We start from the raw sequence: 16,572 nt of genomic DNA, 5'->3' as shown, positions 1-16,572 counted from the left end.
GAAATGGTTATCTTAGCTCACTCATACTTAACCTTTGTATAGTATCCCAGGCTTTATGACCTCCTGCCTACACAGTTTTGTTTGAAAGTCAGATATTTGTTTAGAAAAACCTCATTGACCTTTAAAAATTAATGACTTGTTATTTTTAATTTGTGTTTATTGTGGTCTAATCCAAAACTCAAGGTCTGTGGATCAGGCTGAGGCAGGGGATTGATGGATACTTATGTAGCACTTGATTTTTTAGGACTGAGCAGAGGAGTGAAGTGGAAGAGAAAAACCCACATGTTCTTAGCCTTGAAAACAACACTGGCTATACTTAATGCAAGTTTTGCAGCACAACACCTCTACTGAAGGGACACTGTAAAACCTCAGTGAGACTGGGAAGTCTGGAAGAAGTTCAGTGCTGAAGTAGCCCCACTGGCAGGATGTAAGTCAAAGCTGTTCCTTAAAACAGCTGTCAAAGCCCTTCTTTAAAATTCCTAATGTGCTGCAGAGAAAGGAAATTATGGTCTGTCACCACCTACATGCAAAGTCTGTTTCTTCTCCTGGCTTCAGAGGTCTATGTCCTTGCAGAATGAGCACAGAAGTTGCCCTGACCACGTGCACAGAGCAAACCCATTTCTCTGGACATCCCATCTTTCACTCATGAGCAAACATGAACTATGAACGGATGTCATCCTGCCATGGCCTTGTACATCCCTCTTAAACCAGGTGTATTTCTGAGGGTCTGCAGCTCTGATACACAAGATACTGTTGAGATTTGTGCTGTCAGTGTTTATTCTGAAAATGTGACTTAAGGTTTTACATCCTTACAATTCTTCCCTGAATAAGCACAAGTACTGGGAAGCAGAGTAATATGGCCAAGTGCCAGGCAAGGACCTGCCACTGACAGGTCCTCATACAGGTACCTTGCATTATTGTCTTTCCTTTGGCATTGCACATCAGCACCTTGGTGCTGCCTGAATCCTGTGCCATCCCTTCTAGCCAGCCAACACATCCCACACTGACCACTGAGCCACTGCCTTCCTGGCCACCTCCACCCTGGGAATGGTGAAGGTGAAAGCATTGTGGCTGAGCCCAGCATTCCACCTTTACCCTTTGATCACTGTGGTTCTGCAGAGTTATTTCATGTACATGTGAAGATAAGACCAGCCTCTTCACCTGACATACTTCCATTTCATAAGCACTTTCTGATCTGACTGAATGTCTGTGAGCACTCCTTGCAGTGCTGCACTCCCTTTCATCCCCACACACAAGGAGCATATTGACTGCTGCCTCTTTAGTAGCCCCTCATGACTGCTATTTTCCTGCTGTAATGAAGGTGGTTTCTCTTCCACTTTCAGCTACAATTGTCTATTCACCTCAGTGATGCATGCATGAAAAAACGAACTGATTAGTTCCTAATCCTTTCAACACGCCCTCTTGAGACATGCTAGTAAATCTGGAAGCAGTGATTAGCACTTCACCTGTGTCTCCTTATTCCATCTCTCTGTCTGACTCATTATTTCCACTTAAATTAACATACTTGTTTGCTTTTTACTTTCATTAAAAATGGCATGTGCAGCCTTGCACTCAGTCTTGCACGGCCTGAGACTTAAGCTCACTGGAAAACAAGCAATTATCCTCCTGTCCCTACCTTGCATTTCTGCTCCTCTCAAAGTCCTTACCCATAACCCCAGCCTCTCCAAACCCTCAGTGCTTGCATCCTGCCAGGCAGCCCTCAGGAGCCTTGCAGATGCTGACAGCACTGGCGAGCTGTGCTGTCCGTGAGCACTGAGGTTCCTCCAGCCCTGGATGTCCACGGGTGAGTGCAAAGGTGACAGCAAAACAACATCATTGAACTTTTTGTAACCAGCTTATGGCAAAGTTTGAGTAGGTGGCTCAAAAACTGGCTTTGCTTTCAGGCAACGGAGTGACCCTGTGCTGTGCCCAGCTGGGCTGTGACAAGGACAGACACAGGCAACTCACCAGGCTCTGGTTGTCCGGCAGCATGACAATGATCTGTGCATTGTGGTCCCAGATCATTCGCCAGAAATCTTTAGTTGTATGTGGCAGTGGATGTTGGGTTATGATGAACTCGTTACTCCTGTAGTAGCCCTTTGGCAGCAAAACAAACACACAGTTACTTACTGCCTCCCATACTTTCAAAGCATTGATTTAATTTCTGGGGACACGTAATGACCCTATTTAATTTTACACCACAATATTTTCACACAGACTATTTTCTTAACTCCATTTCAATTCTACAGAGTCCCTACTGCTTTAATTTACTTTAAATCCCACTATCTATTTGACTGTATCTCACAGAAATACACATTCCATCTAAATGCATCTTGTAATTAATTTTTTTAGGCAAGAATCTTTAATAAAACACGGTTAATAGTTTTACATTATGGGGAAGGTGTTAAAATCTCATCTGTTAATACACAGCCATTACATACAGAATTAAGACAATTATAGGCATCTGGTATTTAGCACCTTAGAATTGATTTTACTTTGTAATTAGGTGTTGGCTTCCTCACCATGATATAAGAGGCATTAATGTAATCTGTTCCCTTCATTCCAGGCAGTGGTGCCAAGCCCACTCTAGCACGCTCAGCTATAACATTAAGAAAAAAAACAGAGGAAAAAAAAAAGATCAAAGTCTGATCATGGCACAATGCAGAAAGTAAGAATTTCTCAGCCGTTAACAAAGCAAACAGTGTGCAGCTCCCATCTCCCACAGGAGCAGGCCAGCACTTTAACTGCATTAAAGCACTGCCTGCTAACACAGGATATAAAAGAGAATGTTGCACAATATTCCCACAAGGACAAAGTAATTTCAGGAATCAAATTTTACTATAGCAAAGATTTTCACAGCAGGCTGAATTACCAAATAACAGTATATGCAGTGATAACAGGGGATTTCGGGTAATTCTGGTGTGTAGTGTTCCATTTGTCTCCAGCAGCACACAAACCCAGCTGATTTATTTTGTTTTCCCTACCACTCTGTAGTATTGCCATCTCTCACAGGGTGAGAGAACCTCCAAAGACAAACATCTTCCTAGTGGGGAAGCTCCCAGAAGTGGGTGCTCTTCTGCAGATCCACGCTTCCCTGTGTTTGAAGGCTGGGTTCAACATTATCCTCAAACCCTCTGACAGCCCCCAAAAGCCAAACTGAAATCAGTGCAGCTGCATGTCACAAAGGGCCAAATCAAACAGCCTATTTCTAGTGTGTTCCCATCTGTTTTTAAGATGTATTCTGATGACTTCCCTTTTTATTTACAAACTTCATGATGGAGTTTATCTGTGCCACTATTACTCTGTGCTAGCTCGGCTATCAGCTGTTCTCTGTGTCCTGTACTCTGGGTTATGTGATGGGGATGACACTGTGCCCATGCTTGGTCTGGTGCAAGTTCATATTGCTTGACAGCCACACAAGTTTCCATTTTAATGGCTGTGAAACTGTGTCCTCAGGCACTAAACACCCTTAAATCTGGGGTGGCTCACACAGAGAAACCGAGTGCAGTAGCTGAATTACAAACAACTGGTGCCAGTCACTCTGGGAGATCTCACCAGAGCTGGGAGCTGGTATCAAAGTAATCTCTCAGTATTCCATAGACTTATCCCCAACCTAATTATTCAAATTCTTAAGCACTTCAAATTAACATTTCACTTGGACAGTATATCTGGCTGACACTGCAACTATTTCCTTTTGTTCAGTTTCATCAGGGTAATACTGAAAGACAAGACAGCTTGGGCTGAACAAAAGATTACATTTCCCCTTCCTAGTGGCTATGTCTTTTCATGCATAACACCAGGAGAATTCGGTACAAAAAGTTATGCTAGGCAGTAATCAAACCCAAGATGTGATCTTACATGGCACAACTGATGAGTTCCTGTTCTTCTCTTTGTTGCAGTCTTTCTGAGCACTGAAGCATTCCACGTATTTTGCATTACACTGTGTAACCAGCTGAAAGAGAATAAAGTAGTAAGTCAGCCCTCAGTGTGCTCTAAATGAAGAGAGAAAGTTTCTTTGCCAACTCCTGCGAAGATGCATTAGTAGAAGAATAAACTGCATTGTTAAACTTGTTTAAAGTACTCAAGTTTCCAATGGAAATCATCCTTTTCATACAACATGTTTAATAGATAAAAAGATCTCTGCGGCTCAGCTTTGCAACATGCTGCATATGAAGTTCCATCAAAATGTATTTTCACAGAACCCCATGTTTCATTATCTTTGAGAATATATTTCACAGAATTTCAGATATGTTTAGTCAGAAGCAGGTCTTGAGGAATAAAAGCTAGCAAAATAGAGCAACAAAACTTTAATATTGTTTTTTTTATTTTTTTCCAAAAATAACAGCCAGATCATTCCTGCAGAATGTCTTTTTCTGCCAGGACTTTGGAGGACCCACCACACTGGCATCTGAGATCTGAGGCTGTGGGCTACATTCTCTGGTCTGCCACGTTCATTCTGGGCTGCCAGAATGTTCATTCTGCATGAAGAGAGGCAGATTTGTATTTGAATACTCCCCCAGTGCATGGGGAAACTCTGGCAGAGCAAAGAGAGTAAAGGTGGCTTTCACATCTCCTGCACTCACACCTCGTTACTCAGCATCATTTCACTCTAAGATGGTTGAATGTAAATTACTCTACTGGGGCATGAGCACAAGTTATTTTCTGCCAGCTCTGTGGCAGCAACAGAAACAAGAGAAAGATCTAATAATTGTTGCTGGTCACATCCCAGTTTGAAATGCACTCTAAACAGGATAGCACTCAACTCATCTGTGCACTGGCATAAGCCCCATTAGAAGTTATGGGGATTCTAAATAACTGTGCAATGTTGTCAGAGAAAGTAATTTCTGAAAATGGCACTTAGGGTTTTTAAACTTTGGCACGAGTCATCAGAAAACATATAATTTATACATATAATTTAGAATTGTTTGTGAAAGTGCAACACTTTTTAAAATAACAAATCTTTGCCTCCTCCTGCATTTTCTGTGGGCGTGCGTGCGCTTGCACTTCTTTCTTTAATTTAGTAATTAAGCATCTGGAATGTCTTGAGTGATGGAGAAATACTGAGATTCCTACAAGTGAATTCAGATTCATTTTTTGAATAGCTTCGCACCTGGTGTAATTTAACAGCTCCAGTTCCTTGGGTAGTTATTGGGTAGTTATTAACTGAGTGAGTTTAGCTGTGAAAACAGATGTCATGTGTCTCCTTATGACACAAACTCTCACAAAATATTTTACGATGTGTTCAAATAAAGTGCAATCAGAAAATCTTAAGTTTCAAATAAGAGATCTGGGAAAAAGAAATTACTTTGGCCAGGAAGGAAGCAGCCATGACATAGCAGGAAACACAACAAGCACCATGATTAGCAATGAGAAAGGCATTGTGTTTCCTGGCCTTAAAACATTTGTAATTCTGTATCTACACTGATGAAATAGTAGGTGGTGCAAAGAACCTCATCTCTTTTCTTTCCTCATATTTGTACACATGACATGTACACAGTTTGGAGGAAGACTTCCAGCCAAGCTAACCACAGACTTGGGAACATCCCAGGCCCCTTGGGAACAGGGTGACCAGCAGCACAGCCCAAACCAGTGTCCATGTCCCTCTTCTCACCTCTGACTGAAGAGCATGAGCACTGATTTCCAGCAGTGAAGCTGGGACTGTATAGAACTGAAGTTCTTAAGATGTTGTGCTGTGCTGATCAAGTTTTCTGGTTTGGTTCCTTAGCCATGACAATGGACAGTGAAGACAGGCCACATAAAAGAGGGCAGGAAAATTAGGTCCCTGTGGATGGCAGTGATTAAGACTTACCTTGAACTGTTTTTCTAGCCGTGTCTTCCCTCCTATGCCAGGAATGAGGATGCTGTTAACATAACTGTGCAGCTGGTTTGCAGACACTTCAGTTTCCTTCCCAAGGATGGCTTCCAACAAGGCATCATGAATAAAAATGTACTGCTCCTAGAAAAACATCAGCATGTCAGGTGGACATTTGAAATAACCTGAATGGATGTCTTTTTCTGAGGAGCAGTGCACACCAAAGGTGTGAAAAACAAGCCACTCATGCAAATACTGCCAAATTCAGAAGAAATATTTATAAATATAGCACATACAACTCTCAATAAGTGAAAAACAAAATCTTAAGTTTCTGGTCCAAAAAAAGAGAGATATTCTAGTGCAGAAAAATATCAGTAATATAATCAATTTTTACAAGGAAGTAATTGGAAAAATCTATTCTCTTTTTGATTACAATGCAAAAATGAACAAGGCTTTAAATTCAACCCCACTGCAATTTTTACCTCTGTCTGGACGAGGTAGTTGCGCTGCGTCCTGATATGTTTCAGGAAACCCAGGACATTAACTGTGCTTTTGTCTTTTATCTGCTGCAGCATACTGTCTATCACAATGTAGGTACCAGTTCTGCCAACACCAGCACTACAGAGAACATAAGAGAAACCCATGAAATACAGCCAGATGAAAGCAAATGCAGAAGCAGCTAGAACAGAACTAAGCCAATATTCAAATATTCCTGTTCATGGGCTTCTATTTTCCTCCCAGCTTCAAACATTAAAGTTTCCCAGCAAAATATTTTGGGCTTCTAGAAATATTACCAGATACATAATTCCTCCCATCTGTGGGTATTTCTGTGCTTCAAGATGAGGCTGAGCACAATACAAGCCATCACACCTGTGCCAGCAGCATGAGGATAAGGCTGCTGTGGTCCTGGACTTCACACTCTGGCTGTTCACACTTGGCTCCTGTTTCCACTGCTGTAGTTACTCATGTTGGCTGGATGAAGCCATACAAAGGTCCACCCTTTGCCAAGCTTCTGCTATGCTGGATTGCCAAGGTCACTCCAGGCTGTGAGATGGATCTGGCTGCCTTCAGCCTTGAGTTAAACTTAAGCTGCACAGTGAAGCTGGAAATGAAAGTGATACCAGCACTTTGGGAAGGTATAAAAGGGGCTAATCCTGTGGAGCCAGAACTCCTTACAGTGAACGAGGGCAGTCCTGGGCCAAGAATGATGGGAGCTCTTCAGAGATTCTCCATTTCTGCTGAGGAAGGAGCTGTAACCCCCATCATCCCCTCCTCTTTGATATGGTGCTGTGCAGCTTCCTCACACAGTGATGAAGATCACATCCCTGAACCAGTATATTGACTGATCTACTGCTGTGACTGCAAGTACTGGTGAGGGTGAGCATGGTTCATTGGCAATTGCATTCCCAGGTGTCCATGTAGCCACACTGTTGGTTCCCAGCAGAGGTGATCCTGCCCTGTCCATGCACTGAACTGGCAGGCTACAAACAAGCTTTGACCAAGGAGCTTTCCAATTCCAGTGCAATGTAGTTCAGCAGTTCAGTATCATGGCTATAGCAAAACCCTGTATCAGCTGGGAAGCTGATACATTGCATTGGAGCTGTTTTAAGACATAGGCAAAGCAGAGCTCGTGTCTACCTGCACCCCATGGGCTGACACACACTCCTGTGTTAGTAACCTCCAGTGTTTGTGTTAGGTGGCACAGAAGGGCACACACTGTGCGCTGTCTGTGCTTGCCATGGGTGGTTTGTCACAGCCATCATACCTGCAGTGCACCACCACTGGTCCCATGTCCGGGGTTCTGGCTGCCGAGGATCTCCTGACGAAGGTGAGCACGGGCAGGGCGTACTCGGGCACGCCCATGTCAGGCCACTGGGTGTAGTGGTACTGAATGACTGTCCTCTCGTTCTGCCGCCCTTTGGGGTTCCCCTTCTGACCCTGGGTATGAAGGGGTGCAGAGACAAGAGGGACAGGAGGGAAAAGAAGCACAAAAATATCATCAGTCCCTTCTGGCTTGCTCAGCTGCAAAAGTGCTGGACTGACAGAAGAGACCTGCAGCTCTGCCTGCTGATGGGTGGAGAGAGAGTTAGAGGAAAAACACATGTGGGAACAGATAATAACAGCAATTACAAGGACATCAAAGCTTCAGTGCACTTGAGAAAAAGAAATACAGGCTAAACCTTAGCAACAGGTTCCTTGTAATCCCATCTTTACTTATTTCCCACCCACCTGCCTCTCCAGGCTGCCTACACAAACACTGAGTTTTGTTGTGGTGTCCTACCCAAGCCAGAAGACGCCTGGATGGGAGCAGTGAGGGCTTGGCTCACCTTTTTCACCTTGGTGTTCCTGATGGTGAAGCGGCGCACGGTGTAGCAGGCGTGGACGTTTGTGCTCTTGAGCGTGACGATGATGTTGCCGTACTCCTCGCTGTTCTCCGTCGGCCAGTACTGATCGCACTTCCTCTGCACACAGACACAGGAGGGTGAGTTGGGTAAGGGCCTGAGCTGCTGCTTTGTGTTTGTGACTAAAACTTTTTGAAAAAAAAATCATGGCTCAGGATGTGTCCCTGTGTTGTGTTACTTATGTGTTATGCATCAGTACATATCACCCCAAGCTGTTTAAAACAAATTCTGCCCAGGTGATCTGGGGAAGCGTTAAGGAGCCACTGTAACAAATGAGAAAATCTCTTACTCTTCCTTTTTCAACAAGGTTGGTGATCATGACAATGATTCCTGTATTTTGTTCCCAAATCATCCTCCAGAAATCTTCAAAGGTAGACTTTAAAGGTCCCTGGGTAGCAATGTAGGCTTTTGCTTTGTTGTAACCCTTCAAAGAAAACCATAATGCCAAGTGAGATGAAAGCAGTATCATGGCAGAAAAATTAATATTTTAGAGGTAATAGGAAAGGTGCTTTTCTAATTCAGAATAGCGAGGAATCTGTAGCAAAATTATCGGGTGAAGTTGGAAAATACAATCACATCACAAGTGACAACACTTCCTTCCTGTGGAAGGATTTAAAGGTAGAGCAGATAAAAAACATTAAAACAACTTACATCAACATAATTAGCATTAATGTAGTCACTGTGCTTAGAATCTTTCCCTGGTAAAGGCCTTAGCTTCACCCTGCTGTGATCATCTGCAGGATAAAAAAGAGAGCAGAGAAACATTAGGGAAACACACTGCAGAACTGAAGACATTAGGGAAACACACTGCAGAACTGCAGGCAAACATCCCATTTCCTGGGTATCAGAGCTGCCCTCACTAATACACAAAAGAGATTGGCCTTGAACTGGAGTCAAGAGGGAGAAGGGAGTATCTGTTCTTGGTCATCTGCTCATGTGCAGGGTTTCAGCCTTCACATCCCTTAAAGTATGTGGTTCATGCTGGGACAGCTTCTCTTTAAAAGGCACTGGAGCCTCAGGAGCACAATTTCTAGAATCATCTACATCACTCAGGGTAGTGAGAATCAAAGAGCCAGGGCACCCCACGGGGCTGTGAAACACTGCCTCTGCTTGGCTCAGCTCATTATCCTCCCCTCAGTGCTGGGCTCACACAGCTCTGCTGGCTCTGGGAGCTGAGTGAATGTCCTCGCTCCTTCACCACCATCATCACACCATGAGGACAGACTTGAGGCTGTGATCTTTAGCTCCTCTTTTTGTTTCACTCAAATGCTTGACTCCATCTTAAAGCAGGAAAAAATCATAGTCCTGCTCCTAGGCAGAAGCACTGGGCTACCTGGGGCTTCCAACTCATGCAGAGATGAGACATGTGAGCCAACTTCAAGTATAAAGACTGGTTTCATTTGCTTTCCTTGAGGACCAATGGAGAGAGAGGATCCTCCAATGATAATCTGGAGGACTGAAGTGCTTGCTTCAGTCCTCCTTCAATGTCACTCACATCTCTGTACATAGAGAGGTGAGACTTCTAGGTCTAAAATCAGAGCTGGGACAAGCTCAATGAAGGCCAAGGCCAAAAGCATTCAAGGTTTACTGCAATGTTTATGAACATTGTGAACTTTTTACCAGTGGGCTCTCCATGTCTGTCCCTAAACCACAATGACAGTTGAATCTGCCATCCATTCCACATAAGAGAACAACAGGGAAAAAGTTACTGTACTTCCATCCCAGGTAATTTGCATTCTAGAGCAGAGTCCAGATTTGCAGTTCTCCGAGGGATACAGGCAAAGCCTGCTCTGTGCTACAAAGATCACTATTTGTCCAAATCCTACACAGAGCTAAAGCAGTTTGAAATACAGCAGATACACTCTGTAAGATTTAGCACCTTCGGGACTGTGGGGTAATCCCAGGCATCATCAGTAAAACTCTTTGCTCCTCCATGCACTTCCCCTAGGCCAGTTTTCAGGCATTAGCAGGCAGGAGAGCTCTGATCATCAATTTATCCCGGTTATTCCTCTGCAAAATTTCATACCAAACTTCTACAACTATGCTTGGACATTCAAACTGTGAAACATTTTAAAACAAAAGTTGGAGTGAAATCCTGGCCCCAGAGAAGTGAAAACATTCACTGCCTTTAACTGGGAAAGGATCTCCCAGCCACACTTTCACGGTGTTCATTACACCCTGTGTAATAATGTAGCCTGGAGCCACCTGCCTGTCCCAGTCACACACACACACTGCAAGAGGAGAGTGCCCTTTGGCTTATTCACTGTGCTTAGGCCAGTGCTTACTTACAGGCCAGGATGTTGATGTATCTGTTCTTGTGCTTGTTGTCGGGGTGGTTGGAATGCTCTGCAGTGATGTTCATGTCAGCCGTACAGCGCTGCACTTCCTAGGCAGAAAGGTTATTCACATGGAAAATTTGTCAGTCCAAAAAACCCTGAGCTTTCTCTCCTTTTGAAACAGCTCATGGAAAGCATGTTCAAAGTATCAGAATTTTAATTGCTGGGTTAAACGCAAAGTCTTTCAGTATTGTCCTGTATGTTGTGGTCTCACACCGAGCCACGTCAGCTGTCCCTGGTCACGCTCCTCTCCACAGGCTTGGGGACAGATGAGCACCCTGAAAGCCAGCTGTCCCCTCTGACCACCAGTCCACCACCTTCTGCACTGCATCTCCTGCCACGCCCCACTCTGTCCCTCCTTGGGGAGCTAAGATAGGGTCCCTCAGATGCAAGTGCAGTATAACAAACCAAGAGCAAAAACCATTTCAACAGAAGACTTTTGATCGCTGGACAACTTATCTGCTTATAACCTCTCAAAATGGGGTTTCTGACATTTAAGTTTGGCACTGACCTTTTGCTAGTTCTCTGCAGAGAGATGCCTTTTGTAAAATATAAATAAAAGAGATCGCTGAAGATAACAATGAGGGCTTTAAATACCACTGCCTGGATGCTGATTAACAGCCCTGATCCAGAGAAGAGAAGGATGCATCCATGTGAATTTACAAAGCAGAGACCAGGGTGCTCATGAAGCCAGAGATGCAGATGTCTGTCTCGCTGGGGCTGTAGGTTAAATACCCAGTTCCCTTGGAATTTTTAAGTTCTTAACCCACCCCTTGCTCTGTTCAAAAACAGAATACACAGCTGTTGAAATGGGGCAATGGAGGGTGCCCCAAACCTTTTTTTGACTCCAAAGTGAAGCAGCCATTCCCTTAGAGAGCTACATCCTTCAGAGACTGTCCTACAAACTGAATCATTCAGGAGTCTTTTTATTTCCAAGATACACCTTTTTAGTATCTGTTTCACCATAATCTTCCTGAAAAAGAGAACCTTCTTTTTATCACTAGCATAAATATTCTTCATTTAAAGACATACTTTTGACAAAAATATTAAAATTTGAAGTTTATGAAGTTGTGCAAGAAATTATATTTATTCAAATCTTTTGTGACTCTCAGAAATTGCACCAAACAGAACCAATTTCCCCCCAGGATATGTGAGGAAGTGCCAAATTACTTTGTACTTTAGACTTTAAAAATAACAGTATAGAACCTAAGAGGCAAAGTCATTAGGAGCTCACAGCTGCTACAGAGATCACGAGCTAAGTGACAGAGAAAAATTATCACAAGAAATGCTATACAAACAGCAGATGTAGGAGTTCAGCATTATGCAGACATTTCACCAAGGACTTGCATAGCAATTTTGATATCTTCCCAACATTTACATTTTAAAAGTGCAAAGTATACTAAAACCTTGTACGTTTTATAGCTTTTATATCCATGTGACACTCTCAAATAACAATTACTTCTCTCTCTCTTCCCAGCCCTCCACAGGGAGAAACATACTGCGCTCAAGGAGATGAGCTGAGCAAAGACAAAGACGAATCAAGCAAAACTCTCAGCTGGCCCTAATGGAATTTTCATAGTTCCACTTCTATCAAATAATAACAAAAACATATTAAAGTGTGCTCTTCCCCTAATTCTGCCTGTCAGCTCCAGTAAGCAAGGGATTTCAGATAACACAATAGGCAGGATCAGTTCAGCCTAAGTCATGGTTGGAAAAGCAGTGATATTTACAAGTTAGCTTGATTTAATGTAATTTTGTTTTACCTATATTTTCATTTAGAAATCATACAACATCACTGCTATACTGTTACAGGTCACTCCTAAAAAACACCCTGCCTGCTTCTGAAAAGCCTCACATCAAACCCTGCATCCCTGCATTACTATAAAATTCTTTTTAGAAGTTATTGGCGTTGAAAAATTTATGCCAAATGCTGTAGAATTTAATACAGATTAATCCAATAAGATTCTGTGGAGAATACTCTGAGAAGTTATAGAATTTAATAGGGAATTACCTCCCTGCTAAGGAATTTTCTCTGACAGTTTAAATACTACATAGTAAATGTATCATTTTCTATTAAATTCTATAGGATTTTTCCATAAGGGAATTGTTGGGGAGGTTAATCATTTTAATTAACCTTTTTATGTTGATGGTGACTCTTTCCTCCACTGTACATGTTCCCAGCTGGCCAATATAACGTTAATAGAAGAGGAAGATTAAGCTAAGATGGTGAAAAACACAGCAGTGGGAAAGGAGGTCTGACGCTGTGAGAGCTGATGATCTGAAAATGGCTTTTCTTAACACATAACATTCTAAATGGTTTTTAATACTCTGGAAAGCTGTTGTAATGGTGGATTCCTATATCTACACAATGCAGAAGCATAGCAAAAGGAGACTGTTACACAAAAGCTTCCCCCTTGCCAATACCCCGCAGCTATTTTTGTCTTTTTAGTCTTCGCCCTGCCCTCCAGTCCAGGACACAGCCAAGGCTTTGGGACACTGAAGCTGTCAGTGAGAAGGGGACTGAGGACATCCTCCAGCTCCACCCTGGCCTGGGTTTGGCTGTGCCAAAACCCAGATGGGGTTGAGAGCAGAGGTTGGGTATCCATGCCCTCCTACCCTCCAAGGCTCATCTCTCCAAATCCTAACAGCAAATTACTAAACCACTAAACAGAGGCTCCCCCACCCTCTGTTATTAAAGCTGAGGTGCTTGCCTTTCATCACTGCACAGGAGGCTGCAAGGAGACAAGACTAGTTGCAGTCTGTTATCTGTGCCTCTGTTCAGAGTATTATTTACCCCTTGGCAGAAGAGGACACCCCACTGTTAATAAATAACACCCTGGAGAAACTCCCCAAAAGTCCCCATCTTAATTATGCCATTTTACCACATTTATGTATATGTCATATTTACTTTCCCAGCATGTTCTGTTGCTTATGCAATGAACACCCTGGGATTTCTAAACCTTACTGGCTACCAAGTCCTTCAGTTGCACTAAAAACATCACCATGATTGCATTACTACTAAAACCTATGTTTGCAGGCAGGTCACCAGGTCAGGGCTGCTCACTGCAGCTCAGCCTAAACAAAGTCCTCTCCCAGCAGGCACAAACCTGTCACTGGCACCTTGGAGTAGGACAGCTAGTGTTTGCATCACCACATTCATAATTCATCCATAAACTTTTCATCTCTAGAATATTTCCTTTGGCTTTCCTTAATCCTGCTTAGTCTCCTCCAGTGATTTTAATGATGGCTGGCTTGCACACTGCTGCTCCTCATGTTTAACTTCCCAGAACACATTACTGTCCCAGGATGAATGGATACAGGCTTTATTCTGTCCTTTCAACTTAATCATTGACAACCCTAGAAACCAAAGTACATGGTTTCAATTGACTGTTAGTTACTGTAAGAAGTGTTCTAGTCTATGCTATTATGGCTAATTTACCTTTTAATTATATTGTCCATGCTAATGCTAATTGGAATTTGATACACCCAAGTTTAACGACCCATTTTAATTGCCTTTCTGAAACAAGTTACAGATTAGTTTCTTCTAAACTTCAAAGAATTTCCATTTAAGTGTAAAATCAAACTGCTCCAGTGTCTTGCTGGCAGCATGAGGTTCTGAGCAGGATTTTTTGCTACAGTGGCTGAGCAAGAACTCGGTCTCTTGATTTGGCCTTGCAAAGCACTGCTGCTGTTGTTTCCCATTACTTGAGGCTGATGTCCTGGCAGGGGCTGAACTGTGAAAGCCTATGAATAGCAATGAGGAGTCACAACAAAAAAGGATTCTAATCTGAGCAACTAAACCTGAGAAGATCCATAGCTGTGTTTTGATATTAACGTTCGTATTTTTCAGCATGGAAGCATCCACCCCCAATATCAGTTTTGATCTATTATTTTAATCCCAAATTACAAGAATTCTGTGGTAGTGCTCTTTCTGTTTGTTTTATCACAGCAAACATGAAGACAGCATACCAACAGAGACTGCAGATAGTATTTGAAGATATCTCCCAGGAACAGTGTAGATTTCTGTAATAATTTAGCACTGGTATAAACTCTCCAACAGCACTCGAGAGAGAGGTGAGTTGGGGACAGCCTAGAAAGAGGTGAAAATAAACAAACCAAAAGCACTCAACACAGGAATAACTAAAGCTAAAAGCTTCAGCTAAAATCTCCTGTAAAATGCATGAGGGAGGAAAGGATGTTGGGGCAGAGGTGTCAGAGTCTGACCAAAACCTTGCATTGCCCAACCAATGGCTCATGCAAGGGGGGCTTCGAGGCACAACCCTTGGGAATGGCTGTGGTACTGTGGCTAGTGATAGAAACCCCAGATATCTGAACTTCTTTAAATGCTTCTCTTCATCTCTTAATTCACAACACCAGTTTCTCAGGATAGGTGAGGCAATGAGATAAGAATTGAGAACTCCAGGAAGGCTCTGTTCTGCAGCAATCCTTCCTCCTCCAGCTTCACCGTGCTGCTTCCCTCTGGTTTCTGCAATTGCCTCTAGTTAAGGCAGTTTTGGGCCAGGTTATAAAACATTCCCAATGCAGTACTGCCCAGCATGCTTTTGAAATGGCATCTTTCTGTTGCCAAATTCCTTGGTATAGATGCAGCTATAAGCATGTGCCTGGTGTGAGCTGTGTCTAATCTGCAGGGATGTCAGGATAACTACACTGGGTTTTTAGCATCTCAAGAAGTGTGCAAAGTGCAGCATTATCTGTTTTCAATGCAACCCATTGCTAAAGTTCTGAGGTCCCCAGTTAAAAAGAGCCAGTGACCCCTGCCCTGAGCAGCAGCAACCATGAGAATAACATTAGCAAATCCCTGCCACATCGCTGGAAATATAGATTTATGTTATTTTCTTACATTTCAGGCCATTTAGAAGAAGGTGCCACTGGAGTATAAAGATATTTTCAATTTATGTGATGAGGGAGCTAGACAGCCTGCCTCTGAGTTCAGCCAGCCTGTTCAGACTCCAAATTGGCAATGAATCATTATGCTCACACGGCCACAGGCAGGAGAGGTCTGCAGAGATTGCATTCCCCTCTCTAACTGCTCCTGCAGCAGCACTGACCAGCCCACTCCAGAATTACAGAGGAGGGAAATAAAACTCCCTGATCTCAAAAATCCAAATACTGCATTAAAGTGTAAAAATTCACAGTTAGCTTTGGGGATGGAAGGTGATTTCTTGGCTTAGTGTTCCTTTCTTAGAGCAAAAGGACATGATTACTCAAAAAAACTTACTGTGTTATTCCAGTAACTGGCCAGGGGGAGGGAGTGAAAAGCTCTACTGTGGGAGGTGGCACTTCACACTCTTTTTGATACAGGAATTTGGAGGCCACATGTCCTATATAGTCAGGCTATCAGGGGAATAGAGGATGAAAAATGTGACATCAGTTTTTAAATTGAGATCCAGAAGGGGTTTTAGGCAGCCCACTATATCTGACTTCTCTGTGGGGCAAACTGCAAGACTCTGCAATAGAGGAGCAGAGCTGGTGAATGCCTTGAACACACTGGGGAGAGGTCCCTGAAAAGGTCTACAGGCTGCCTAGAAGAGAGCAGCATATCAATTTCCAAAATGTGTGAAAAGGCCTCTCAGAAAGTATTACTTAAAAACCTGTTCTGATTTTGGAGCAAAAAGAAAACTTGCCTTTGTGCACTGCCAGGGTAGAGGTGGGACTCACCTGCCCAGGAATTGCCAGCGTTCACCTTACACTGGTGGGACCTTACAGGGACCTAACCTATTCATAAGTGGATTGCAGAGGAGACAAAGTGTGTTTACAAGACCAACTTATTCAGGATAATTAGAACGAAAGCTATTTGTGAAGGGAAGCTGAACAATCTCGCAGCACTGAGTGGCCGAGTGACAAAATGGCAAATGAAATGCAATGTTGATAAATGCAAAGTGATGTACTTGGAGAAAAACAACCTTAACTATACATACATGCTGACAGGTTCCCAATTTGCTATTGCCATACAGTGATGAGGCCTTGGGGTCACACTCAACAGTTTTTTGGAGGTGTCAGC

At 43.1% G+C, this 16,572-nt stretch overlaps 1 protein-coding gene across 5 annotated transcripts in view; it reads right to left on the bottom strand.

The window, feature by feature from the left end:
• The window catches only part of PTPRG (protein tyrosine phosphatase receptor type G), a 391,280-nt gene that overhangs the window by 10,330 nt on the left and 364,378 nt on the right, over positions 1-16,572 (bottom strand). For all 5 annotated transcript variants that reach the window (XM_064432899.1, XM_064432900.1, XM_064432903.1 and 2 more), the window contains 10 exons: positions 10,504-10,600; positions 8,866-8,948; positions 8,504-8,638; positions 8,140-8,274; positions 7,578-7,750; positions 6,295-6,430; positions 5,810-5,956; positions 3,859-3,952; positions 2,523-2,599; positions 1,969-2,097 (listed from right to left, as the gene is read on the bottom strand). In XM_064432899.1, the coding sequence (XP_064288969.1) occupies positions 1,969-2,097; positions 2,523-2,599; positions 3,859-3,952; positions 5,810-5,956; positions 6,295-6,430; positions 7,578-7,750; positions 8,140-8,274; positions 8,504-8,638; positions 8,866-8,948; positions 10,504-10,600 (1,206 nt within the window). The remainder of the gene's footprint in view (positions 1-1,968; positions 2,098-2,522; positions 2,600-3,858; positions 3,953-5,809; positions 5,957-6,294; positions 6,431-7,577; positions 7,751-8,139; positions 8,275-8,503; positions 8,639-8,865; positions 8,949-10,503; positions 10,601-16,572) is intronic.

This window comes from Passer domesticus, chromosome 9 (genome assembly GCF_036417665.1).
Source record: "Passer domesticus isolate bPasDom1 chromosome 9, bPasDom1.hap1, whole genome shotgun sequence".
Lineage (NCBI taxonomy): Eukaryota > Metazoa > Chordata > Aves > Passeriformes > Passeridae > Passer > Passer domesticus.
This window is presented reverse-complemented; position numbering and strand designations above follow the sequence as displayed.